At 49.5% G+C, this 25,792-nt stretch overlaps 1 protein-coding gene across 1 annotated transcript in view; it reads left to right on the plus strand.

Moving 5' to 3' along the window:
- The window catches only part of PLCG2 (phospholipase C gamma 2), a 138,772-nt gene that overhangs the window by 41,199 nt on the left and 71,781 nt on the right, over nt 1–25,792 (plus strand). Inside the window, exons 2-5 of the mRNA XM_065898555.1 lie at nt 12,829–12,972; nt 15,207–15,300; nt 16,007–16,054; nt 24,504–24,588. Of these exons, the coding sequence (XP_065754627.1) occupies nt 12,829–12,972; nt 15,207–15,300; nt 16,007–16,054; nt 24,504–24,588 (371 nt within the window). The remainder of the gene's footprint in view (nt 1–12,828; nt 12,973–15,206; nt 15,301–16,006; nt 16,055–24,503; nt 24,589–25,792) is intronic.

Here is a 25,792-nt window from a genome sequence, read left to right on the forward strand (position 1 = left end):
TCTTTCTTTCTTGATATTCTGTATTTCTTTTTTTTATAAATTTATTTATTTTTTATTCATTTATTTTTGGCTGCGTTGGGTCTTCGTTGCTGCGCACTGGCTTTCTCTAGCTGCGGCGAGCGGGCTTCTCACTGCGGTGGCTTCTCTTGTTGCGGAGCACGGGCTCTAGGCGCGCGGGCTTCAGTAGTTGCAGGACGCCGGCCCAGTAGTTGTGGCTCACAGGCTCTAGAGCGCAGGCTCAGTAGTTGTGGCGCACGGGCTTAGTTGCTCCACGGCATGTGGCATCTTCCCGGACCAGGGCTCGAACCCGTGTCCCCTGCATTGGCAGGTGGATTCTTAACCACTGAGCCACCAGGGAAGCCCCATACTCTGTATTTTTAATTGAAAATTTCATTGAGATAATTGAAGATTCTTTTGAGATAAATGAAGATTCATTTTCCAGGTGGACTGTGCTGTTTCCCCCAGTGGTAACATCTTGCAGAACTGTAGTGTGACATCACAGCCAGGACGCTTGCACTGATTCAGTCCACTCCCCGACTTACTCAGATTTCCCCAGTTGTCCTTATACTCTGTGTATATCTGTTTGTTTTGTACGATTTTATCCCATGGGTAGGTCCCCGTATCCCCCGCCACAGTCAAGATATTGGAAGTTCCATCACCACCGAAATCCCTCTTAATAACCACACCCACCTGCATTTCTAAAATTTTAACACGTCTCATTTTGAAAGGCATTTTTCTTTAATAAGACATAACAAACCTATGGTAAAAGGCAAGCGAGGTGAGCCTGAGCTCAAATGTACACATGTCCAGCTCTGTGGCCACTGTCCCCACGAGGTAACCACCGCTTTGCTTCAGTGTCCTTCTGTGAGTCTTACTATGGTGAACTCGGCCTCACGCCCTCTAACACGCCTGCTTTTGTCCTCTTACAACGCAGAAGCACATGAGGGTTTCCTTTTGGCATCAGCTGTTTTTAGGCAGAATTTAACATTGTCCTGTTTCCACTGACTGCGTTGTTTTACAATTCCTATAATGTATGGTGGGCGGGACTGGTTTTCTTCTTACCGTAAGGCATAAGCCCATTCTTAAAATCCATCTGTTCAAGTGAAAAAGGTGAGTTGATTTAAAGATAAATATTAGGCAAAGAGTGCCAGCACCATGCAGATACGGCTCACCTGACAAAGTTGGTAATCCAATGACTGACATTTGAGAAAGTGTCAGAAGCATCCAAACAACCCCAAACCAAACACTGGTTGATCCAGTGGGGGAAACGTCTATATATAGCCTTCGTACAATGAAGGCCTTCTGTGTCATTTTGATTCACAATACTGGTCTAAGGCAAAGCAAATTAAAATTTTAATAGGCTGGGCGTTAGGGAGTGAGTCCTTCCTTTAATGCCTTAATGATTTTTGAAATATCTGCACCATACCTGTTTTATATACCTAATACGTATTTTAAAATGGACTCTTTTTAACTTAAATTTGTAGAGAAGGAACTTTGATCTCACAGTTTAGAGGCTGCTAAATCTGTATTTTTCCAATTCCTATTAAAATACATCACAATTAAGACATAAACAAAATGTAGCTACTCTTCTTAAAGTCCTCGCCCATAACACACACATGGGATTATTCTCATTTCATTTCCAGCAGGAGGGAGGAAACATGAAGTTTAAGTGACACTAAAACAATGCGTATTTAAAGAATTATATTTGATGGTTAGTTAGTGCTTGGGGTTTCAGCTGACCAGTTCATAAGACTCCTCTTTCTCTCATCTTCTCTTGAGTTTGGAAACAAGAACTGAAACACAGGTAACTCATAAGTGGCTATGAGAAGGTTTGCTCTGTGTTTGAGCTGCCTTAAGAGTCTGGTTTAGAATTGACCTCTGGCCCCTGACCTGCTCACTCTGTCACTCGCACTGTTGGATGTCCACTCCATGTGGCAGGGAGTAGGGCAGGGCATGTGGTTCTTGGGGGATGGATTGGACCAGAGCTGGACCAGGAGGCTGAGCTGGGCAAGCCCGGTTCCTTCTTCCAGACTCTGCTGTCCGAGAGCGTTCCCTGCTCCCATGGGGAGAGGGAGTCCCCGGAGGGAAGGGGAGGCCAGTCAGTTTCTCCAGGATCACTTAAAACTCTTAAACACCCGTAATACAGTCCTTCAAACATTTCTGCCTGGATACAGAGCATTCCAGGAACAGCTAAATAATAACTTGCGTGTTGTGATTCTGGAAAAGTCTCTGTGTGGAAGATGAGGTGGCATATTCTCCTCTGGCTGTCAGCGCAGTCTCGTCCGTTGTTTCTTACATTTTCAACAAGGAAGATGAGAACGGCCCCCCTCGCTTCCCATCTCTGGGCTTTAAAATAATTTTTAATGTTTTACCAAGTTCTTTTAGGTATGTCTACCTGTGGGAGGGATAGTATTTCCCCATTTTACCTATAAGAAGGCAGAGGCTAGGCTAGAATAAAGAAACCTGTCCCAAGCTGCATAGCCGGGACAAGTAGAGCGGAACTTTAAGCACGTGTCTTCTAGATTCTTTTAAAGTTGGGCTCTTTCTCCTCTCCCACGTTGAACCTCTTGTAACTGTGTTCTGTGGTGCATCTCAGTTTTTTTTTTATCTGACTTCAAGGTCAGATGCTGCTGTGTATGTGAAATAACCCCACACCCTTGGTTTTTTAAAGCAGGGTCCTTCACTGAGAGCAACACTGAGACAAAGTGAAACCACCAGCAGTGGTGAAGGTGTTATTGAAGGATGCTATGAAAGAACATTCATCCCAAGAGCTCAACTAACCCTGACTGTGAGACCTCCTGGGGGCCACTGCAGTTTTTATTTAATGTAATTTCATCTTGTTTGCAGAGCAGCTCAGGGAAGGAGCTACTGTACCACTGTGAGTGCAGATGAGGAAATTGCAGAGAGAAGGGAGGTGACTTGCCCAATCTCCCAGGCGTCTTTGGGAAGCAGAGCTGGGATTTGAACCAGGGTCTCTGGAGCCCGGGACTCCTTCCAGGGCTTTCTGCTCCCCCTTCACCAGGATAACTCTAGCCTTCAGAACTCAGCCAAGATGCGTGCCCCCGAGAAGCCTTTCTTCTCCTTGCTGGGAAGAAGCCCCCGTGTAGACTTGATTTTGCTCCCTTGAGGTGTTTAGCGTGGTGGTTGGTTTACGTGCTCGTGTGCAGGTTCGGACAGGGTCTGTCCTCCCAGGCTCTGAGCTTCTGGGGACGGGGACCGTGCCTGTCGGCTTCATCCTTGGCACTCAGCGAGATGGTCACTACCTACCTGGTTGGTTGAATGACTGAAAGATGGAAAAAGGAGGGTGGTGGGTATGTGCAGGAAGGTCCCCGAACCTTCTCTGTCTCTTCGCCTTGGGTACATCTGGAGCTTCCTTGAAGATACTTTGTTAAGCTTGTTGGGGGGTGGTGCCACTTGAGGTCGAGTGAGGAAATTGGGGAATAGGTCATGTGAGGATAGGAGGATGTTCCAGGCGTGCGGGGGGTCAGCAAGACAGCGGCCCAGAATCAAGAGTGGGAGGAGGAAGGAAACAGGTGTCGAAGAACAGGGCATGGGGACAACCGACAGGGGGCAGAGAACCCCAAGTGTGCGTCTGCAGGTAATGGGTGGGGAGGGGTGGCCGGACCTGGGGAAGACCCGAGGTGATGCCGGGAAGCCGGGGGAGGTTTCAGAGACAAGGCTTTGCTTCTGTGGCTGTGTTATCTCACTTCTTCAAGCAGGAAGCACGGCTGCAGAGCCCGACTGCACGAGCACACTCGGTCCGAGCTCTGGCCACCAGAGCTGAGCTCTGGCCACCAGAGCTGACTTGGAAAGTAAAGTCGGTCCTCTTACCGACTCTGTGCCCCTTGGCCAGAATTTCAACCAGTGCAGATCAAGCTCCCGTTGCCACCGTTTGCCCATCCCCCTTCCCACCAGTCATCCCTATGGTCAGCAAATTGGTGGGAATCTCTTTTTTTAACGTTTTCTCATGCTTTTACACACATATGAGCACATGTACAAATACAGGCATCCCTCCTTAGCTGAGCCTAATGCATTCCTGAAAACACAATAGAGAACATCTTTCTTTGGATAGCAGTGTATTATGTGTATATTATATGTGTATTATATTATAGTATATGTGTATTATATTGTGTATTATATTACATGGATACAAGTGGTGGCACATTACCAACAGCTCGAAAAACCCAACCAGTTTCCCCAGTATTGCTTGACACCCTTAATCACCTAGAAGCCAGCCCATCAAATATTTCTGTAACCATACGAAGCATTGACAGCAACAAATATCTAATGATTTGATGCTTTAATGAACTGATTACTCATACATATGATACGACACGGTATTGGTTCTGAATTTTGATTTTTTTTCTGTCCTGTAACTACTTTGTAACTCGATAGAAATGACAATGAGATCTGTTAAAAATACTAAAGAGGTCATCTAAATTGGCCTCTGGCTTGCCAGGAGTAGACACTGAGACTGGATAGGGCGGGCAGGACGCTAGGTTTACTGCACGATGCTTTTCAGCGTTAGAGCCCTGGACATGCTCCTCTCTAATGCAGACTGATACACAGCAGTATTTCCACAGGTGCCTGCACCTGACCTTCCTGTAGCAGGTGTGTGATCTTTGTGGTGCATTTGAGGTAAAAAATGTTTGCGAGTTACAGTAAATATTAATATAGTGAGAATTGGCACAGCAACGGGCACCTGTATACAAGATGTGCATGCACACGTTTGTACATACATGTGGACCCACACACGCACAGATACGGGCACCTAAATCTGGTATCCTGTCGATGTGAGCTGTTGTGGAGCTTTTCCACATCACTACGTAAGAACCTGCCTCTTCAGTTTCCACAACAGATAAGTGGAGAGATGGTGTTTTTCCTTAGGCCTTATATGAGTTCAGCTTTATTCCATTGCGTTAATAATTAAAAAAATAGCTGACAAGCACTTAGAAGTTACTACATCTTCATTAGTTAAAATTACCAGACACTATTTTAATTCTCACGCACGCGTGCGTGCACGCACACCTACGGACACACTTTCATTTAATCCTCAAAGAACACCGCGTGGGGAGACCATTATTTCTCCTGTTGCTCACATGAGGAGACGGAGGCAGGAAGAGGTGAACTTACTGCCTGAAACCACCTGCTGGATTTGAACCCAGGTGGACTGGTTCCAGAGTCTATCTGCTCATCGCCAGCCATGGGCTTGTCACGACCTGGGGGACCCTTGGAAACCTGTGGATTTGCATCCCCGGCACTAGGGTTTTATTCCCAGCGGCAGGTCCGAAAGGTGGTTTGGGATTAACCCGGCTGGGTGCAGCCAGCCTTACGCTTCTTGCTGCTCCGCACCCCTGGTGTGGTGGGACCACCCTTTAGCAAGGAAGGTGCCCCCGTGTGATGCAAGACCACGTACTGGGCATGCCAACAAAAATGCCCAAAGGGCCCTTGCAGACTCTGCCAGTTATCAAATAGAGAACCACTCCCGCAAGAGGGAAGACACATGGGAGCACATGTATATGTATAGCTGATTCACTTTGTTATAAATCAGAAACTAACACACCATTGTAAAGCAATTATACCCCAATAAAGATGTTAAAAAAAAATAAATAAAATAAAAAAAAAGAAAACCACTCCCACTGGCCAGGGATTTCCTTCCTGACTTCCTGGGGCCCCTGGTAATCAAGGAGGTGGCCAGAGAGTGAGCACCTGTGTGTCTCTGGAGGTGGCCCCTGCTGGCCCAGAAGGCCTGGGAAGTAGTGGTGACAGCTTTGAAGGGCTCGGTGGTGGCTCATGCACAGCAAGTGACTGGCCACCTACATACGAGCACCATCGCTGGCCCGGGTTGGTGGCTGGTCAGCCGCGTGGCATGAAGGGGGCACGTCACCGTTACACCTGCAGCCCTGAGGGTATAGTCGATAGAGGACCAATTTCCGCTCCTACCAGAAACCTGAGATAACTGAAAACGGGTGTTCAAAAAGAAACCTGTATGTTCAGACAGAAACCTGTCTGCAGATGTTCATAGCTGTACTATTTACAATAACGAAAAGGTGGAAACAACCCAAATGTCCATCAGTGGGTAAATGGATAGACCAAATCCATACGATGGAATATTATTCATTCGTAAAAATGAAGTACTGACACGTGCTACAACACGGAGGAACCTCAGAGATCTTCCGCCAAGTGAATTTAAAAGCGAGACACAAAAGACCACGTATCGCATGCCTCTCTTTACATGAAACATCCAGAACAGGCAAGCCTCTATAGACTGAAAGTAGGTGAGTGTTGTCCGGGGGCTGGTGTGGGCTGAGTGGGAAACGTGGAGGCTGAAGGGTATGGGTTTCTGTTTGGGGGGATGAAAATGTTCTAACATCGACGCTGGTGGTGGTTGCCCAAGTCTGGGAATATACTAAAAGCCATTGGATCGTATACTTCATGTGGATGACCTGTATGGCGTGTGAACCATATCTTAAAAAAGCTGTTACATTAAAAAGAGAGAGTGAGCGAGGGAGCGCCCTGATACCTGTAATTCCAGAACCACCTGCTGACCCAGGATACCTCTGGGGCTACAGAATGTACAGGGACAGTAACATCTCGTCCCGTCTCCATGTAGGATCTCTCCTGGGGGAGCCCAGAGACGCTGTTTCCTCAACAACTGGGACTTGTCCACATCTGCCACTGTCCTGCCTGAACTAGAGAGACATTGCGGCTTTGACCCCTCAAACATCTGATCGCCGAGTTCCATGGGGGTGGCACGGAAACTGCCAGTTCGATAACCTGATACAGCAGAGGATGCCGAGGCCTAACCCTGCTGCCATAGTAGTCACTGCTGCACATTAAAGGCACTTGGCCGTGAATGCTGCGGCTCTTGGCCTGAGGCCTGGGGAGTTAAGGCCCCCTAAAAGCGGCCCTCAACCAATAGCAGTTGGAGGTTGGGGGATAACACCCCAGCTCCCTCCCTCTCTTGGTGGGGCAAACTCTAAGGGGCTCCCAGATCCCCATGCAGCTCCCTGTGCCCCTGGGGTACCAGGATGATGACATGGCAGCCTCCTTATCAGCGCCTTCCCTTCTCTGTCTCACTTCCCTGCTCCTCTGCTGGTGTTTCCTGGGATCAGCTCCTGGATAAACTGCATGTGCTCAAATCCTTGTCTCAGGGTCGGCTTCTGGGGGAAGCCAAGCCAAGACACCCAGGAAACCTAATCATGCATTCTGCGGCAGCCTGAATTTCTGCTCTGAGCCAGGCTCTGACGTAGCTGGGTGTGAGGCTCCGGTTGTGAACAGGGCGGACACGACCCTTGTCCTCCTGGGGCTTAGAGGAGAGAGCAGATAGGCAGCAAACAAAGAAACCTATGAATGAGTATGGTGCTGGTGAGGAACTTTATGGCACAGATGTAAAAATGACGGGCTGGATCCGTGCAGGGAGGGGGAGAGGGAAGGCGGTGTTGAGAAGTCACTTAAATGAGAGCCGACGTAGCCAGGAGGCCCATGTACGGTGAGACTTGCTGACTGGAGCGCGGTGGGAAGAGGGCTGCGTGTCCTAACGTGGCTTCTCAGCGTCGCCTGCTTGACCGTGAGAAGCAACGTAAAGGTTCAAATCCTGGCTCTTCCGCTTGCTGGCTGGTGACCCTGGCCGAGGTACTTCACCTCTGCGTGCCTGTTTCCTCATCTGTATAATGGGGACAGTCATGGGAGAGCAAGAGGACAGCCTCGCTGTTTCCAGGAGACTCACTTTCCTGGTGTGATCCGTGCTCCAGCGCCTCATGTGACCACGCTAAAGCCCGTCCCCTGCTGGGACCACAGCCTAGCTTTATTCTCCTGCCTCATCTATTTCTGCAGTCCTTTGTCCTTTGAGCACCCTCCCGCCACCCCACCACCCAATAAAAACCTAAAAAAGAATCCTTGCCTCAGGCTTGGCTTCCAGGGAACCGACCTGTGACATGTGCAAAGCATTAGCACTGTCCCTGGCATATGGGAAGTGCTCTGTAAGAGCGGTACCTGATTATTATTATTGCCTTTATTTCTAGTCTCATGGATGAAGCTAGTGTGTCTGTAAGACCTTTGGAGGTCAGGAGTGTGTACATCCGGGAGAGTGTCTGGCTGACAAAGTATGCTGAATAAATACTCGGCGTTTATGGATAGAAGGACTCAATATGTCAGTTCTTTGCAACTTGGTGTAGAGTCAACACGATCCCAATCAATATCCCAGCAAGTTATTCTGTAGATACTGACAATCTGACCCTAGAGTTTCTATGGAGAGGCAAAACACCCAGAATTGCCAGTACACTATTGAAGAAGAACAAAGTCAGAGGTGTCTGCTGCCCCACTCTGAGACTTACTAGAAAGCCACAGTTATCAAGACAGTGAGGTGTTGGGGAAATAATAGACAATTAGATCAATGGAACAGAATAGAGAGAACAGAAATAGACCCACACACATCATCAACTGATCTTTGACAATGGGACAAAGGCAATCCAATGGAGAGAGCATAGTCTTATCAGAAGCGTGATGAATAGGCCAGTACTTATCCCCGGAAAGGAAAGGGGGAAGTGAACAGGATGACATCATGGAGGCAGCCGGTCCTGGCTGGCGAGGGTGGATGCCTGCGGCCCTTTCCTGGGACAGGGCTGGCCTCCAAAGGATCCTTGCTTGCACCGAAGTGAAGGGCAGTGTAGGGACGGTCAGGGCTGCTTGCATCGTCAGAGTGGCTGTTTATATTTTAGTCTTTCCCCGTCTTTTCCCATGTTTCTTTCTCTCTGACTTCGTACGTTGCATGGTTGTGTCTCCCTCCCTCCCTCATCTGGATGGCTTGTCTTCTGTTCATATCTGGTTGTTTCTGCCTCTCTTTTACCCTGTCTGGTTGTTTCCATTTGTGTGTGTTGGTATCTGTGTGTGTCTGTCTCCCTCTGCCTCCCCCTCTGTCCCATCTCCAGTTCTGTCCCTGTCTGTGTCTCCATCTCTCTCTGTCCGCTTCCTCTTTCAACAGCTATTTACTGGGCCCCACTGTGTACCAGTTGCTCCGCTAGGGGTGGAGATACAGTGGTGAGGAAAGATGCACCATCTAGGGAAGGAGCCATGAATCCATGGTTCACACCACTAAGCACTTGGCCTCTTCAGTGCTGTGGGGAAGAGGGACTCGGTGTGTGTAATAGCAGTAGTCGGAGGGTATTCTGTGCGTCTGACGGTGATTGAGCTGAAACTGGGAGGAAGAACGTGGAGCTAACTAACTAGGCTAAGAGTGTCCCCAGCAGAGCCAGCGGCGGTGTCCTGTGAGGGAGTGAATGCAAGCTGCTGGCCAGTGTGGCTGGAGCACAGCGGTGAGGGTGCACAGTTGATCCAGATGGCGTCGGCAGGGTCATCACATGGCCTTGGTTCTTAGTCCTAATAGTATTTGGGATGCCATCGGCAAGCTTGAAGCCCAGGGGCGGCTGGAGCATGTCTGCATTTCATAGAAAAGACTATGGGGGTGGCTCCTGGCTACTTCAGTAGTGCAAGCGAGAGGTGACAGTGGCTTGGATTATGGTGTTGGCCCCGGGAATGGGTAGAAGATAGATTCAAGAGTGATTTAGAAGGAATTGATAAGACTTGGTGATTGCCTGAAGACAGTGTTACATTATCTGAAATTTTTCTCTTTAGTTATGAACGCATCAAATTTTTATTATAATTTTGCTGTAAGGAAAAAAGCTCACAGTTGGCCAATTCAGAAATTCCCTCTTAGAGATATTTTATGGGGAAAGAGAATGGTTAGATAATCATTGTTAGACTAGCTAGGAAAAAAAGAGTATTGCTTAAGGTCACTGGGCTCCTAACAGGCAGGCAGCTGGGTTGGGTAAGTAACTGATTTCTGAGAACGAACATTAATACCTCAGATGTTCTCAGATAACCGCTGAAGCAGGTAAATCAGCAGTGCTGATTTAACCTCCCAGAAGGTTGTGAATCTGAGCGCGCACAAAGACTCTGTGTTTTGTTGTTAGTTTTTGAGGAATGAAGGACCCCTTGACTCCACCCCCACCCCCATAATAGGACCACCCATAATTAAGTGGGTTTAAAAAAATTTTTTTTAATTTATTTTTGGGCTGTGTTGGGTCTTCATTTCTGTGCGCGGGCTTTCTCTAGTTGCGGCGAGCAGGGGCTGCTCTTCGTTGTGGTGCGCGGGATTCCCATTATGGTGGCTTCTTTTGTCGTGGAGCATGGGCTCTAGGCATGCAGGCTTCAGTAGTTGTGGCACGTGGGCTCAGTAGTTGTGGCGCACGGGCTTAGTCGCTCCGTGGCATGTGGGATCTTCCCGGACCAGGGCTCAAACCTGTGTCCCCTGCATTGGCAGGCAGATTCTTAACCACGGCACCAGGGAAGTCCCTTGATAAGTGTTTTAAAAAACTTTTTAGTTTGAAATAATTTTAGACTCATGATAACATTACAAAAATAATACAGAGTTTCTGTGTACCATTCATCCAATTTCCCCCTGTGATAACATCTTTCATAACCATAGTTGTCAAGCCCAGGAAATGGACACTGGTAAAATATTATTAAATTACAGACCTTAATTAGTTTTTTTAATTTATTTTTTATTAAATAATAGTTGAATTACAGTATTGTGTTAATTACTGCTGAACAAATGACTCAGTTATACATATGTATACATTCTTTTTCTATTCTTTTCCCTCGTGGTTTATCACAGGATACTGAATATAGTTCCCTGTGCTCTACAGTAGAACCTTGTTGTTTATCCATTCTACATATACCAGTTTGTATCTGCTAATCCCAAACTCCCAGTCCAACCCTTTCCCACCGACCTCCCCCTTGGCTACCACCAGTCTATCCTCTATGTCCCTGATTCTGTTTCTCTTTTGTAGATAGTTTCATTTGTGTCATAGTTTAGATTCCACATATAAGTGATATCATGTGGTATTTGTCTTTCTCTTTCTGACTGACTTTGCTAAGTGTGATAATCTCTAGTTGCATCCATGTTGCTGCATATGGCGTTATTTTGTTCTTTTTTATGGCTGAGTAGTCAGACCTTAATTAAGTTTCACCATTTTTTCTGTGGACTCAACTTTTGTTTGTTTTTGCTTTGGTGTATAGTTTCAAGGAATTTTATCACGTTTAGACTTGTGTAGCTACCACCACACACAGGGTACAGAACAAATGCTGTTTATTTAAAGTCTTTTCACTTTACTTCATGATTCTTGTCCCCCAGACTGTTTTCAGTCTAGCTAGATCCATGGTAAGAAAGTGAGAAGCCTTTGGTTCAGGCTCCCCTGGTGGCGCAGTGGTTAAGAATCCGCCTGCCAACGCAGGGGACGCGGGTTTGAGCCCTAGTCTGGGAAGATCCCACGTGCCGTGGAGCAACTAAGCCCATGTGGCACAACTACTGAGCCTGCATCTAGAGCCCGTGAGCCACAACTACTGAGCTCACGTGCCTAGAGCCCGTGCTCTGCAACAAGAGAAGCCACCGCAATGAGAAGCCCGTGCACCGCAACGAAGAGTAGCCCCCGCTCGCCGCAACTAGAGAAAGGCCGTGCACAGCAAGGAAGACCCAACGCAGCCAAAAATAAATTAAAAAAAAAAGGCTTTGGTTCATTCCATCCCCTCCTCCCCTGATTTAATACTCTGTCTCCTCCTCCTGCTGTTACGTGTGAGTGGCTGTGAGCCTTTCCTGCCAGTTCAATTCTGACTCTAAAATGCCTTTGTTCAATCGGGTCTATTTGCTTCCTTGATCCCAGGTCAAAGCTGAGGTCTCCTTCCCTACTCTCTCATTTCCAGGAATACCTCTTTCCTGTTTCTCTGTGCAGTATAAGAACAAAGATGTATGTCCCAGGATTCTTGTGGTTACGTGGGACAGAAACTCATGTCCCACTAACCAAGGCAAAACAGAGAATTTATTGGGTCACATAGGTAGCCTGCTCCAGCGCAGAAGTGGCTTCAAGCCCAAATGGACCCAGGGGCTCAGTAGTGCATCAGGGATGAGTCTTTGCTTTCTGTATGGCAGGCCACATGGCCTGCTACCCCTAGACTCACGTTTTGTCAGCCTGGCGGCAGCAGCAGGAGAGACTTGATGAATAGCTTTGGCCACTTAAGTCCCGGGAGGATGCTGATGGGGGCAGCTTAGGCCGTGTGCTCATCCCTGAACCCATCACCGTGCCAAGGGTGGGACATTGTGGTCATTCCTGGGACCCTCGGCCCCTCCTTTGGCTTGTTGTGGTGAAAGGTGCCGGGATGTGGATCATCTTCACCTCAAGCACGTGAAATGGGTTCATCCCAGGACAAGGTGCTTTTTTGACAGAAGAAAGGGAGGAAAGGATGGATGGACTTGTCACTCTGTGACACTCCTTAGTTCACGGGACATCCTATGGCAGGAAAGGGAGGGGGGGCTCTCCCTTGCATCAGGTGGCCATCCTGTGAGGGGAGGGGGTCATTTTTGGACCAAATGGCCACCCTGTGTGTGTGGGGGGGTCACCCTTAGATCAGATGGCTATCCCATGGAGGGAGGGGTCACCCTTGGGTCAGGTGCCATCCTGGCCAGGTAGGTTTTGGCTAGGAGTGAGTTGGCATCACGTGGCAGGAGGGGTTCTAGGGAGGATGGGTTTCCTCTTTTTCTGTCATCTCTTGCTGTACAACAAGTCTCCCGGTACTTGGTGGATCAGAACAACAAGCATTTCATGTTTTGCACATAATCCTGCAAGCTGGGCAGGGCTGTGGGGCCGGCCCAGCTTGTCTTCACTCTGGGGAGTGAAGAGCTGGGCTCTGCGTGTCTGGGGTGCAGGCACATGGCTGCAGCCTCAGATGGAGTGAACTCCAGCTTCTGATTGGCTGATGTTCATTTTCCTTCAGTGGATATCATGGAAATAAAGGAAATCCGCCCAGGGAAGAACTCCAAGGATTTTGAGCGTGCGAAAGCAGTCCGCCAGAAGGAAGAGTGCTGCTTCACCATCTTGTACGGCACCCAGTTCGTCCTCAACACGCTCAGCTTAGCAGGTGGGTGCATGACATGTGCTCTTCTCTCCCCCTGGGTCTTCGTTTCCTTCCTAGGAAGTTCACTGGCAGGATGCTCACACCTGCCCAACCGCTAATGCGTGTTTAGGGCGTCATGGTTTTGAATCCTAACCCTGTCCCTTTCTAGCTGTGTGACTTTGGGTAAGCGACTCAGCCTCTCTGAGCTGCGGTTCACTCAGCTGTGAAACGGGGAGCCCAATAATGCCGACTCCACTGGCATGTGGAAAGGATTACGTTAAGGGCCTACCTGGCTCGTGCAGACAGCTGAAGGCGGGTACATTTTTCGTCCAGCAGAGTCTGGCCTGCACCATTTATTCAGCTTAACTGATCCGAAGGAACTATCCTGAAATCTTCCACCTCACACGTGTAAACATGCGTACATGCACTTACAGTAAACGCATACATGCACACACACACGTGCACACACGGAGACACATGTTATCTGGAGGTGAGATTTCAGGCCATCCCTATGAGTCCACCAGAAAGTCCAAGAGGCCTCTGAGCAGCCAGGAGAAGGGCTGTGAAAAAGCACAGGCACTTCGCTCAGGGGCAGAAGCCTGTAGCTGCCTTCAGGTCTAATCCCAGAACGTGTTGACTTAGAACTTGACGTACAATCATGACTGACGAGAGAGAAAGTAAGTAGCATTAAAAGTAGACCAAAGTGGGAGGAAACCGTGAAAGCTGAGTAGCGTTAGAGACATTGAATTTAGGGTCAGGTAGGGACTTCCCTGGCGGTCCAGTGGTTAGGACTCCGAGCTTCCACTGCAGGGGGCCTGAGTTTGATCCCTGGTGGGGAGACTAAGATTCTGTAAGCCATGCAGCACGGCCAAGAGAAAAAAAAAGTGAAAAGACAACCCACAATATAGAGAAAAAAAATTGCAATCCGTATGCCTGATTAAAAACATATCTAGAATATTTAAGAACTATTACAACTCAGTTATAAAAGACATATAATTTAGGGTCAGATAGGTCTCATTGGTTTGAGTTCTCATTCATGCTTGCATCAGGCATCTTTTGAGCATATGCCCTGTGCCAGGTTTTACTACGTGTCATGGGGGCTGTAAAGAGGAATAAGACCCAGTTGCTGCCTTTAAGGAGCTCACAGTCTACTTGGGGAGACAGACGTGTGGACAGGAACTTAGAGTACTCTGTGATAAGAGCAGTAGTCCAAACATAAGCGTGCTGCAGGAATACACAGTGCCTCATTCCCTGGAAGGCTTTGCAGGGGAGGTGACTTTTCAACTGGGTTTTAAGGCATCAGTAGGAGTTGGGATGAAAGAGGGAGGATGGTCCAGGGAGAGGACATTGCATGTGCCAGGGCTTGGAGGAGGGAAATTAGCAAGGTGGATGTAGGAAGTGTTGGGTGGCCGTCTGATTGATGGTGTGTAGCAGGAGGCAGAGATGGGGCAGGAGAGAGGGGCCCGTGACTGTGTCCCTTCAGAGCTTTGTCCACGTAGCCCCCCTGCAGGCTGAAGCCTGGGTGCTCTTCTTGGTAGGGAGGCCATGAAAGCCCAAGCAAGACGTGGAGCCCAGGATGCCAGGGTGATGTCTGGATCCCAGCTTCTTATTTACTGGCTCTGGGACAGGTCCCATCACTCTTCTGAGCTGTAGTTTTCTCCTCATCCACACGGGAAGAGTGAGAGCAGAAACCTCAGCATGCTCTATCTAGACTAGCAAACTCCCTAGTTTGGAGATGTTTAATAACTGGACTAGTTGTTTGCATTGCCATCTCCACTTTACTGATTAGGAAATGAGGCACAGAGAGGTTAAGTAACCAACTGAACATCACACAGCCCTGAAGCGGTACACTGGGACTTGGCGATGATGCCAAGCTCTTAACTGGTACTTGTTGCCGCTTCCCTTGCAGGCATCATCATCACCTACTCTCCACCCCTCTCTCTGGCCTTGAAGGGAAACAGGGGAGATGCTTAGGGCTGCTCAGGATTGTGGTACAAGTTATCCCAGGTCCTGCCTCTTGTTTGTTAGCATAGGGCTAAAACTCTTTTAAAAAGTCACCGGCTTGTCACCCCTGCTGTAGGAGGCTCACCATGGGCATATGGCCTCATCTGAGACAAAAAGTAGGTCCTAGGAACCAGCACAGGCTCCTCCCAGCCCCGTGGTCTGTGTGGGGCTGGGAAGGTGTGTGGGGGGGTCCCTAAGCAGCGGTCTGTCTTCCCAGGGAGTAACAGAGCATTTCTGTCCCCTCACCTCTACAGCCGACTCTAAAGAAGATGCAACTAAGTGGCTCTCTGGCTTGAAGATCTTGCACCAGGAAGTGATGAGCGCATCCACCCCCACCATCATTGAGAGGTGACGGTTTTGGCCTGTTTATCTCTGTGTTCGCTCACTCAGGCATTTATTCTGCTCCCTTTAGCCAATATGGTGAAAGAAAGAAAAAGGGAACTTTGCGTTTTGGAGGCTCATTGAGTGTCCTGTATGCAGTAGGTTCCCATTAGCGGCTGTGGACTCTCCAGCATCTTACAGAAAAGCCTGTCTCAGTGCTGGGCCTTGGTGTTGGCCTGCTGGAGTGAGGAGGGCCCTGGGGCTGAGACAGAGGCTCGTACTGGTGTTGGGTTTGAGGGGAGGGCCCGAGGCTTGTTTCTTACAGGATTTAGGAAGAGGGATTAAGCTGACGGATCAAAGGACCTCAGGCTTGCGGTCCGGGGATTTTCCACCTGCCACTCCCTTTGGATGGGATTGGGGTGTGAATTACTGTCCCTCCAGAAAACCAAAGCCCTCTGATTTACACCATTTTCCTTACCAGCTTTTTGGGGATTAACTAATACCATCAGAGGGAATTGTCAGTTTAAAGATTGCCAACCTCTGTCAAAGGGGCCTCTTGGCTCAGCTGGGGCATTTCAACCACAAGGAGAAACTGCTTCTTCCCAAGTGGCCTGAGTTAGAAAGTTGGAAAACCTTCCTTTTCGTTTCCAGTTTCCTTTGTTGCATCCTATAGAACTCACTTAGACTTGTGCTGTTTTCTAACTTTCCTTCTTTGTCTCAACTCTCTTCCCAGTTGGTTGCGAAAGCAGATTTATTCTGTGGATCAGACCAGAAGAAACAGGTAAGATTCGCTCACATTTCTGTCGTTTTCTCCCGATGGTTTTGGACTCGGATGTTCATTCTTTCTTTAAACATTCTGAGGGGGTTGGAGCAAGTTCTCTGCTGTGGAAAGCTCCACAGAGGGAGCTTTCAGTTAGCTGAAGTTAGATGTGACTTACAAGGTGCTGGACACAGTGCTAGGTGGCGGGGGTCACGGTGACAGAATCTCCACCCGTGCGGGACCTCACTGCGGTGGAAAATTCCAGTCCACCTGCAGAGGTGGCTTCTCTTTTGTGGAGCACTTGCAGCACGTCCTTTAGGCCTTCACATGTGAGCCCCTTCTGTGTCCCGGGGAGACACAGGGTCCCCATGGTGCCTGCCCTTCCTCTGTGCTGGCAGATTGACCATCAGGAGGTAAACCCAGTTCAGTAGCGATGGTCATAAGGGCTGGGTGGACGTGAGTGGGGCGATGTGATAACATGTAATTCAGTGTCCTTGACTGGTTCACTGAACAGCACGTCTTGGAGTGGTTCCCTGTCGGCACACACAGCGCTCCATGCCAGGCATTTTTGTATCCAATGCGGTTTGTCCTTGGATGGGTACAGTGTAATTCTCCCATTGATGAGAAATCATTTCCTTCTTGATGGACGTGAAGTTGTTCCTGGTCCTTTATTAGCATACTGTGAAAGCCTTCACATGTCCCTTTTTGTAAACTTCGGTGATGAGGGTATGAGCAGGATAAATTCCCGGAAGAGGAATTCCAGCGGCCAGGTGTCCCCTCGGGTCTGAGATTTTTGAGAGAGGTGGTAGCGATTTCTGTTTCTGCCAGCAGTGCAAGAAAGTACTTGTTTCACTGTGTCTCCAGAGTTTGACCTTTATTAATCTGTGGGTAAAAGGCAGCAGTGGATTTTGGCTTAAATTTGCATTTCCTTGTTTATGGGTGAGGTTGAACATCCTCTGCATTTTTTTTTCGGTTATGATCCAGTTCTTGTTAATAATGTAATGATAAAAAAAAAACACCATTTATTGAGCACCCAGCATGCCAGGCATGGTACTGAGTTCTTGACAATCAATTGTATCATTTTAGCCTCACATCAGACCTCTCTGAAAGTTTTTAAATGTTTTTCCTTCCTTCCATTCTCCATTAAGATGTGTCACCATCACGTCAACGAGGCAACAAGTAACGTCTACAACTCAACTCTCTTGTTCCTGAAAGTCTTTCCATCCCTGAGGCATTCTAGTGTCAGGCTAGTGTCATCCATCACTTGTTGATTTCAGAGCGTCTGTGGTCTCTTGTACACGTGCCCCACGGGATGCTCTACAGATGGTAACCAGGAAGCGGTGAAAAGTTTAGTGATGTTGTTAGGTCAGCCAGCAGCTCAGTCCGTGTCTCTGTCCATCTTCCTTTCCCTCCCTCCTCCTCTCAGCCAGCGTTCTGTGGTCCCACACCTGGGCCTGGCCCGTGTTACGGAGGGTGGATCAAACGAGGTCCCCGCGCTGGGGGATTTTATACACACTGGCCTCTTTCAGTCTCGGAGGTGGAGCCTCCCATGACTGTTTCCCTTCTCTGTGGCTTTGGGGTGAATCACAGCTGAGGTCCCTCCTGGGCCCTCTCTCCACATGGTGGGGTATGGCGTTGTTGATCTGGTTCCACAGTCTGCTTCTCCAACTTCTGTTGTCAAGAAGTGGGAGCCTCCCTCCAGCTCTCTCGCTCAGAATGGATTCTTGCAAGTCCTTTACAGAGAAGTCCTTTCCAGAACCTTCAGCAGACAGCAAGTCTGTCTCTGGCCATGATTCCTTGTTCCCTGCTTGCCGTTCCCGCTCCCCGACCTCCCTTCCGCTTGGCAGGGCCCTGCTGCTCTGTCAACACGTGGAAAATCCCACCTTTCCTGTGGTTCTGGGAGGCCCAGAGGGAGTTTTTCAAAAGGAACTTGACCAAGGTGCCAATGAAAGGGCAACTGACTTCTGCCAGTCTCCCTCCTTTCCTGTCTCGCACAGTGGTCCCGTTTCCTGGAAGAAAACAAAGGAGCAGCAGCACGAAGGAAAGAGCCTGGGGATGGGAGGCAGACTGTGGGCTGGCCCGGCTCGGGCAGTGTCCAGTCCCGGGTTTTTGTTGGCCTGAGCATGTTTCCCTTTTCAGCCTCTCGAGAGGCAACATGGCAGCAGCTGGCGTTTACTGAGGAGTCACTTTGTAACACCCGCCGTTCTGAGCACTCTCCTTACTTAGGGAATTGGGGAAAGCTTACAGAAAGAAGGCTCTCAGACTGGCGAGCTGGGCACCCTCCGGTCCGTTTTATGAGGATCCTGAGGCCAGGAGAGGTTAGATCACTCGTCCGCAGCAGCCTAGCCGGTCAGCTGTGGCTTAACTGATCACTCACTGAAATGGTAAAAGGCAGAAATCTTCCCTTCCCCTCCATGACCTCCTTTGACTGAAAATTACATGTTGGTTTCATTGTGGTGAAATATACATAACATAAAGCTTGCCATTTTCAGTGTACGCTCAGTGGTTCATGTTGCGGTGCTGCCATCACCATCTGCCTCCAGAGCTCGACCCCTCTTGCAAAACTGAAGCTCTGTACCCATTTAGCCCTCACTCTGTTACCCCCTCTGCAGCCGCTGGTAACCGCTGTGCTATTGGGTTGGCCAAAAAGGTCGTTGAGGTTTTTCTGTAAAATGACATTTACGGGAAAACCTGCACGACCTTTTTGGCCAGCCCAATATTTTCTGTCTCTGTGAATTTGACTCCTGTGGGCCTATGAGTGGAAGGATGCTGCGTTTTGTGGCTGGCGTACTTCACTGAGCACCATGTCTTCATGGTTCATCCACGTTACTGTAGCAAGTGTCAGAATTTCCTTCCTTTTTAAGGCCGAATAATATTCCACTATGTGCATGTAACACATTGTGTTTATGCGTCCATCTGTCCGTGGACACTTACTCCAGGTGCTTCCACCTTTTGGCTATTGTGAGTATTGTTGCTGTGAATATGGGTTTCTAGTCTCTGCTTTCAGTTCTTTTGTGCATTACCCAGAAGTGGCATTGCAGGATCAAATGGTAATACTGTTCCATTTTTTGATGAACTGCCTACTGTTTTCCACAGCAGCTGCAACCATTATACATTCCCACCAGCAGGGCAACAGGATTTCATTTTTTTCTCACTTCCTTGCCAACACCTAACCTTCCTTCCTTCCTCCCTCCTTCCTGCCCCTCTTCCCTCCTTCCTTCCTCCCTCCTTCCCTCCTTCCCTCCTTCCCTCCCTTCCTCCCTTCCTTCTTTCCCCCCCACCCCCCCTTCCCTCCCTCCAGCCATCCCAGTGGGTGTAAAGTAGTATCTCATTTTGGTTTTGATTTGCATCTTCCTAATGACTACAGATCTTGAGCATCTTTTCATGTGCTTTTTGCCATTTGTATATCTTCTTCAAAGAAATATCTAGACAAGTCCTTTGCCCATTTAAAAATATCACATGGACTTTTTTTTTAGATATGGTAAACAAGCCTGTGTTTTATTTAATTTTATTTTTTGGCTGTGCCGCAAGGCACGTGGGATCTTAGTTCCCTGACCAGGGATTGAACTGGCGCCCCCTGCATTAGAAGCTCAGCGGCTTAACTGTTGGACCACCAGGGAACCCCCAAGCCTATGTTTTTTTTGTTTTTCTTAAACATCTTTATTGGAGTATAATTGCTTTATAATGTTATGTTAGTTTCTGCTTTATAACAAAGTGAATCAGCTGTACATATACATATATCCCCATATCCCCTCCCTCTTGCGTCTCCCTCCCACCCTCCCTATCCCAGCCCTCTAGGTGGTCACAGAGCACCGAGCTGATCTCTCTGTGTTATGTGGCTGCTACCCACTAGCTATCTATTTTACATTTGGTAGTGTATATATATTACGAAAGTAACTCATGTTCGTTATAGAAAATTTTGGAAATACTGAAAACTAGAAAAAATTTGTGTGAGTTTGACATTAAATGGTAGGCACTGTTTAACTCTGGGTACAATTGTTTTCAGTAGATTTCCATCCTCAACTTTATTTATTGGTTTGTTCATTTTACTTCATTAATATGTAACTATACATATGACTTTACATTGTGTTCTTCTTTAACTAATTTTAAAATTTTGGAATAATGTTACATTTAGAGAAAAGTTGCAAAGGTGGTACAGAGATTTCTCATGTACCCCTTTGGCCAGTTTTCCCTACAGTTCACATCATTCATGTTAAAACTTGACAAACCACATTTGCTATACGAGTGTTAGGTAAACCCTAGACTTTATTGGAATTCACCATTTTTTCCACCAGTGTCCTTCTCCTGGTCTTGGATCCCACCCAAGACCCCACATTTGTACTTAGTTGTTCTGCCCCTTTGGTGTCCTCTAGGCTGTGACGGTTTCTCCATCTTTCCTTGTCTTGCATGACCTTGACAGTTTTGAGGAGTAGGTCTCAGGTATTCTGTAACATGTCCCTCCATTTGTGTTAGTCTGATATTTTTGTCATGATTAGACTGGAGTTAAGGGTAACCTGAGGTTGTGTTTGGGAAGAATATCACAGAGGTGAAGGTCTTTTTCTTCACCGTGCTCAAGAGATGCCTGCTTTCACCATGGCTTGTCAAGGGTGTTGGAAACCTTGATTACTTGGCCAAGGTTGTGTCTTCCAGATCTCTCCTTCGTAAAGACCCCACCCCTGCCTGCCCCCGCTCTGTTTTCTGGGAATCAGTCACTAAGTCCAGCCCACATGCAAGGAGGGGAAACTATCTTCACCTCACCTTAAACCATAAACACGTTTACATTTTGTTGCAACTCTTTGGGAACAGTATTAACGCCTACATTGTAATTCAACCAATGGGATCTGATATTTGGCTTGAAAAGTTGCCTTTTGTTTGTCATTTAGTTTGTGTCCGGTTTTTATTAACGTTCACAGTTTCACTGAATTGCGTTCAGAGGGAATGTTATGGAGCGACCCTCACGAGAAGCGTGTTTCGGGTCATCGTAGGATTCTCGGTCTTAGTGCCGGTCTGTCCCGTCGGCCGGACGCTCTCTGCTTTCTTAGAGTCTTCCCCCTGTTGTTGCTGTTCACACCGGTGGGGGCTCTCGAGGTCGGGGATCCGGCTGGTTCGGTCTTTGTAGTGTTGGTCAGATGAACGAAGCCCTCCCTTTTCGTTCGTAGACATAGCATTGTAACAGGGGACAACCAGAACGTTCTCGTCCTTATAACATTTCCAGGCCTGGGGAGACTGAGTCAAAGGCATGAATCGTTTAACATTAATCTTGACCAGGTTTCCAGAAACCCCCTCTTTTTGAGTCTCTAGAGTTTAGTTGCCTCTTACCTGGGAATTAGGTTCTAAGGTCAGTGCATTAGGGGAAAACTTCTTCGGTCAAAATACCCCTTGCGAAAGCCCCTGAACCTTCGGGGGTGGAGGGTGGTCACTGGAATTGCATTCCTCAGGGTGAGGCTCACGGGCTGAGTCCTGCAGAGGGGCCAGCAGACCTACGGGCTGGGAGCAGGTTGTCTCTGTGGACATCTCTTTCCCACTTTGCCCCTTGCCCCTCGGCATGTGACACTGACTTTGCATAAACCGAGTGTGCACTTCCTGTTCTCGCTCAGCCTGGCCTTCAGGAGGCGGGAGGGTCGGGCGTGCAGGTGGGAGGCAGGTGTGCGGTCCAGTTCTGTCTTCAGCAGGCATGCAAATAGGTTCCCTGCGGTCAGCAGTCCTGGCTCCAGCACGTCGGACAGCCTGGGGGGGCTTTACCCCCAGAGGTGCACTGCCTGTCCCGCAGAAGTTCTGTTCCACTGGGTCTGGATGGGGATCATGAATGTGCACTTGTAACAAATTCCCAACTGATGTTGATACTGGCGTTCCAGGGACGCTACTTAGAGAAGCAGGCTTCTAGAGCTGCACTGTCCACATATGACTATTTAAATCTAAAGTAATTAAAATTAAATAAAAATTTAAAAATTCAGTTCCTTGGTTGCCCTAGGCGCATTGGACAGCCCTGATACGGAACGTTTCCATCATCCTAGAAAATTCTTTTGGGCAGCGCTGAGGTTTGAATCTCAGCACTGACACTTACTGGTTGTATGAGTTTGGGTAAGTTACTTGACTTCTCTGTGCCTTAGTTTCCTAATCTGTAAGAGAGATCAGAGTTCCTACCTCCTGGGATTGGTTTGAAGATTCAGTGGGTTCATTTGTGACGAGTGCTTGGCCAGTGGCTGGCTTACGGTAAACACTAATGAATGTTTATTACTGTTACAAGAAGCTGGGGGTGGTGGAGGTGTTGGTTACCAGCCTCAGGGTGGCAGGTAAGTTTCGTGGGGCTGCCAACCTCAGTTGTTTGGTAAAGGCTGCCCCAGGGTGCAGTGTTGTAGCATCTGGGACCACGCCAAGCTGAGGAGGGAAGCTGACATGATTGTTCAGTGCCCGTGGGGAGGGGGTAGTTTTTGCCATCCCTCCCCAAAGGGATTGCCCTGGATTGCCCTGCACGGTCACAGGCTGAGCCTGCAGGAAGCAGAATCTGAGATGGGGCTTTGTGTGCAGGAAGCTTATGGGGAGTGGGTGCGGGGCCACACCTGCGAAGGCAGCTGGATTGTGATGCAGTCACAGTCACGGCCTCAGCTGGCCCCGTGGGGAGCTCCGGGGAGGCCCTGCAGAGCTGTCCTGAGTTACGGCCAGAGGGCAGACCATGATCTTGGCTGAGATCTGATGACAAGTCCTGGATGGGGAGAGGGGTGAAGTTGGGAGCTGCTGGCTTCCTACCCGCCGGCAGCTCCACGGGCCAGTCCTGGTCCACGTGCCCAGAGCGGGGAGTGAAGGCGCGGCACGGGTAGTGGAGTGGAGTGGCTAGTCCCTGCACAGGAGCCCAGAGAAGCTCTCTGGCTCCCACCTTTACCTGGGGGCTCAGTTGCTCCACTGTAAGGCGGGACCTTTGGAGCCGGTGGAGCCTAGACTAGACTAGAAAGGGGCTGTGCGTGGCCAGTGCTCAGATTCTCGCGCCCCTGGGCCCTGTGTTTGCTCCACTGGCCCCCCGGCAGCTGCACTGGCTCCCAGCTCCCCAGTCCCTTTGTTCCTGGGTGTGGGAAGGTTTCTTGGCCCCGTTTCTGCCTGGAAGTTCTGGGTTCCCCAGGGGACGCCGACCTCTTCCTTGGTCCTAGATGAGCCGCCTTGGCTACCAGCTAGGCCAGACCCTCTCCCTGCCTCGTTTAATAGCGCCATCCCCCGCCACTCCTCGCCCTTCATCCTGCCCTGGCCAAGCTCTTTGGGACACCCCGGGGGCAGGGTCCGAAAGGGGGTCTCAGCCAGCCTGCTCGCTTCTCTGTGCGGCCAGCCCCGCCGGGCCTGCCGGGGGCTTTGTGCTGCCCTCACCGTCTCTCTGGGAAAGCCCTGGGTGCCGGCCCCAGGAGTGGTGGGAGGTGGGGAACACGTGGCCCATAAAGGTCTCCCACGTTAGGGAGGCCGTTAGATGAGAGACAGGGATGCTGGAGGTGGGGACACTGGGGTGGCCAGGAGTCCTCTTGGCGGTCTCCCGGGGCAGCTGCCAAGTGTGGCCTGCTGCTTCCTCCCGGGCGTGCTGGCAGAGGCCGAGTAGACAGTGTGGCGGAAGCTGGGCCGTTCCTGCCCACAGCCCGGGCAGACTTCCTTCCTGGCCACGCACAGCCCCTTTCTAGTCTGACGTCTCCAGGAACGCAGAACAGTTTTCTCTGGCCACGCCAGAGGCCGCCCAGACCACCCTCTCTCGCTCTGCCGGACACGTGGCTCTGCAGCCACGAGGGTCTGGATCTCAGGCCCTTGGCCCGCCGCCCTCCGTCACTGTTCGTGGCGTTCCCTGAGAGGCCTCAAGTGCAGTGGTTACAGGCAGACCCGGAGGCAGGCTGCACTGGAGTCCGCCTCCGCCGCGTGCTAGCACCCAACGTCTCTGAGCCTCGGTTTCTCCACCTGCCGTGTGGAGTGATAATGGTGCCTGCCTCCTCAGGTCGTCAGACCAGCTCCGACCTTGAGCTGCATACCCTGCCCCCATCCCCGTTGCCTGTTCTGAACCCTGGGACTCGAGAATGCATACTGTGTGGGGGGGTGAGGTGTAGCGAGGGGCAAGATGACGTCATTGCCTGGAGATCCCCGGGGCAGCCTGGCACATAGTAGGTGTTCAGAGAAGGTTGGCTCCTTCCCCTGCCTGTCTCTGGCCTTCAGTGACCTCTTCTTGGCTGGAACCCCTGTGACGTTTCGCATCTGCCGAGGTTATCCGACACCATTTCTGCCCTCACTGCGAATCTCCAACGTGATCCGTGTCCACGGCCATCCCCGAAGGGTGGAGACCAGCCTTGCACATCGGGTGTCTTGATCCCAGAGTCTCTGTTCCCAGTTAGTGCTCACTAACAGCTGTTGGCGGGTCTTCTCGTAGAGATGGGAGCTGACGGGAGGAGCCAGATCCTCCACTCTTGACACCCCTCAAGGCTGACGGGACTGGGGTTCCCCTCTTTTGCAGCATCAGCCTCCGAGAGTTGAAGACCATCTTGCCCCTGGTCAACTTCAAAGTGAGCAGCGCCAAGTTCCTCAAAGATAAGTTCGTGGTAAGTTTTGTGTCTCAGCCTGGCGATTTTGTGAATCCAGGGCTACGTGTGCCTTTCCCGTGAAGCCACTACGTGCCTTTGAGCTCCATTGAATGGTATCCCAGGAAGTCCCCCGCCTCCAGATTCATCCGTCTTAGTCCGGACAGAGGGATTGTGTGAAGATCTTAGGCCCGTGTCCTCAGTCGTGGCAGAGGACGTCATCCACGAAGACCACGTTCACTGAGCTGCTTTGACTTGGGACGTTTCCACCAGTCCAACTTTCCCTTTCCCTCACTACCCCACAGCCTGTTTTCCTTTTAATAATATGAACACATGTGTTTCTTCTGGAGAATATTATGGAAGACTCCTTATGTAGGTTGCCAGGGATGTGGCGTTTTGTATTCAGGTCCTGATAGCATAGTTGTCAGAGGCGACTCTTCTCTGCCCTTCCCCTCTCCTCGCCCCCACCCCTCCCTTCATCCAATGATCCTTACTCCCATCCCTCCATCCCTCCTTCCGCCCATCATTTAATTTGTTTACGTTCTTGTGTAATTAAGCCATTGGTAGATCTGAGACGGGTCATTCCATGAGTGATGGGGTAGCATAGGTCAGGTGGGGCTCTTCTGAAGGGTGTAAGGATGGAGGTGATCCATAGGCATTCTTTCTGGCCTTCAGAGAGATACTGACTCTCGTCAAGGAACCCAACAACACTCCATCCCAATAGTCCCAGTTGGTGGACTCACAGGGGCATGTCACAGGATTCCTCAGCTGAAGAAGCTCATTCATTTTTATACCAGTGAGCTCCTGAAACAGTTAACCCACTTTATGGCTTATCAAGCCATCTTTTGGCCCGCCCCCATCATTCGAACTGGTCCGAGAAGGCAAGACCAGAGAAGGGTGGGGACTGACAGAAGAGAGATGGGAGAGGCATTTACCACCGACCGCCACGTAGTTGGAGTTTTGTTCCTTATCAAGCCTTTACCAAGCAGGTGCTACGTGGATGTTATCTGGTTTGGTTTCAAGGAAGTCCGAGGAGGGTAATGGTGGTTCTCCCATTTTACAGATGAAGAAACGGAGGGTCTGAGAGGGTCAAGTGATTTGCCCAAAGCTGTTAAGCCATTCAGGGGACAGACCTTGACTGGAGTTGAGCTCTGTTCATTCTAAGGGCTCGGTTCATTTTCTTATGCTTTTAAAAATGACCTATCTGTACATACCCTATAAATAT

The sequence above is a fragment of the Phocoena phocoena genome, chromosome 20 (genome assembly GCF_963924675.1).
Source record: "Phocoena phocoena chromosome 20, mPhoPho1.1, whole genome shotgun sequence".
NCBI classification, from domain to species: Eukaryota; Metazoa; Chordata; class Mammalia; order Artiodactyla; family Phocoenidae; genus Phocoena; species Phocoena phocoena.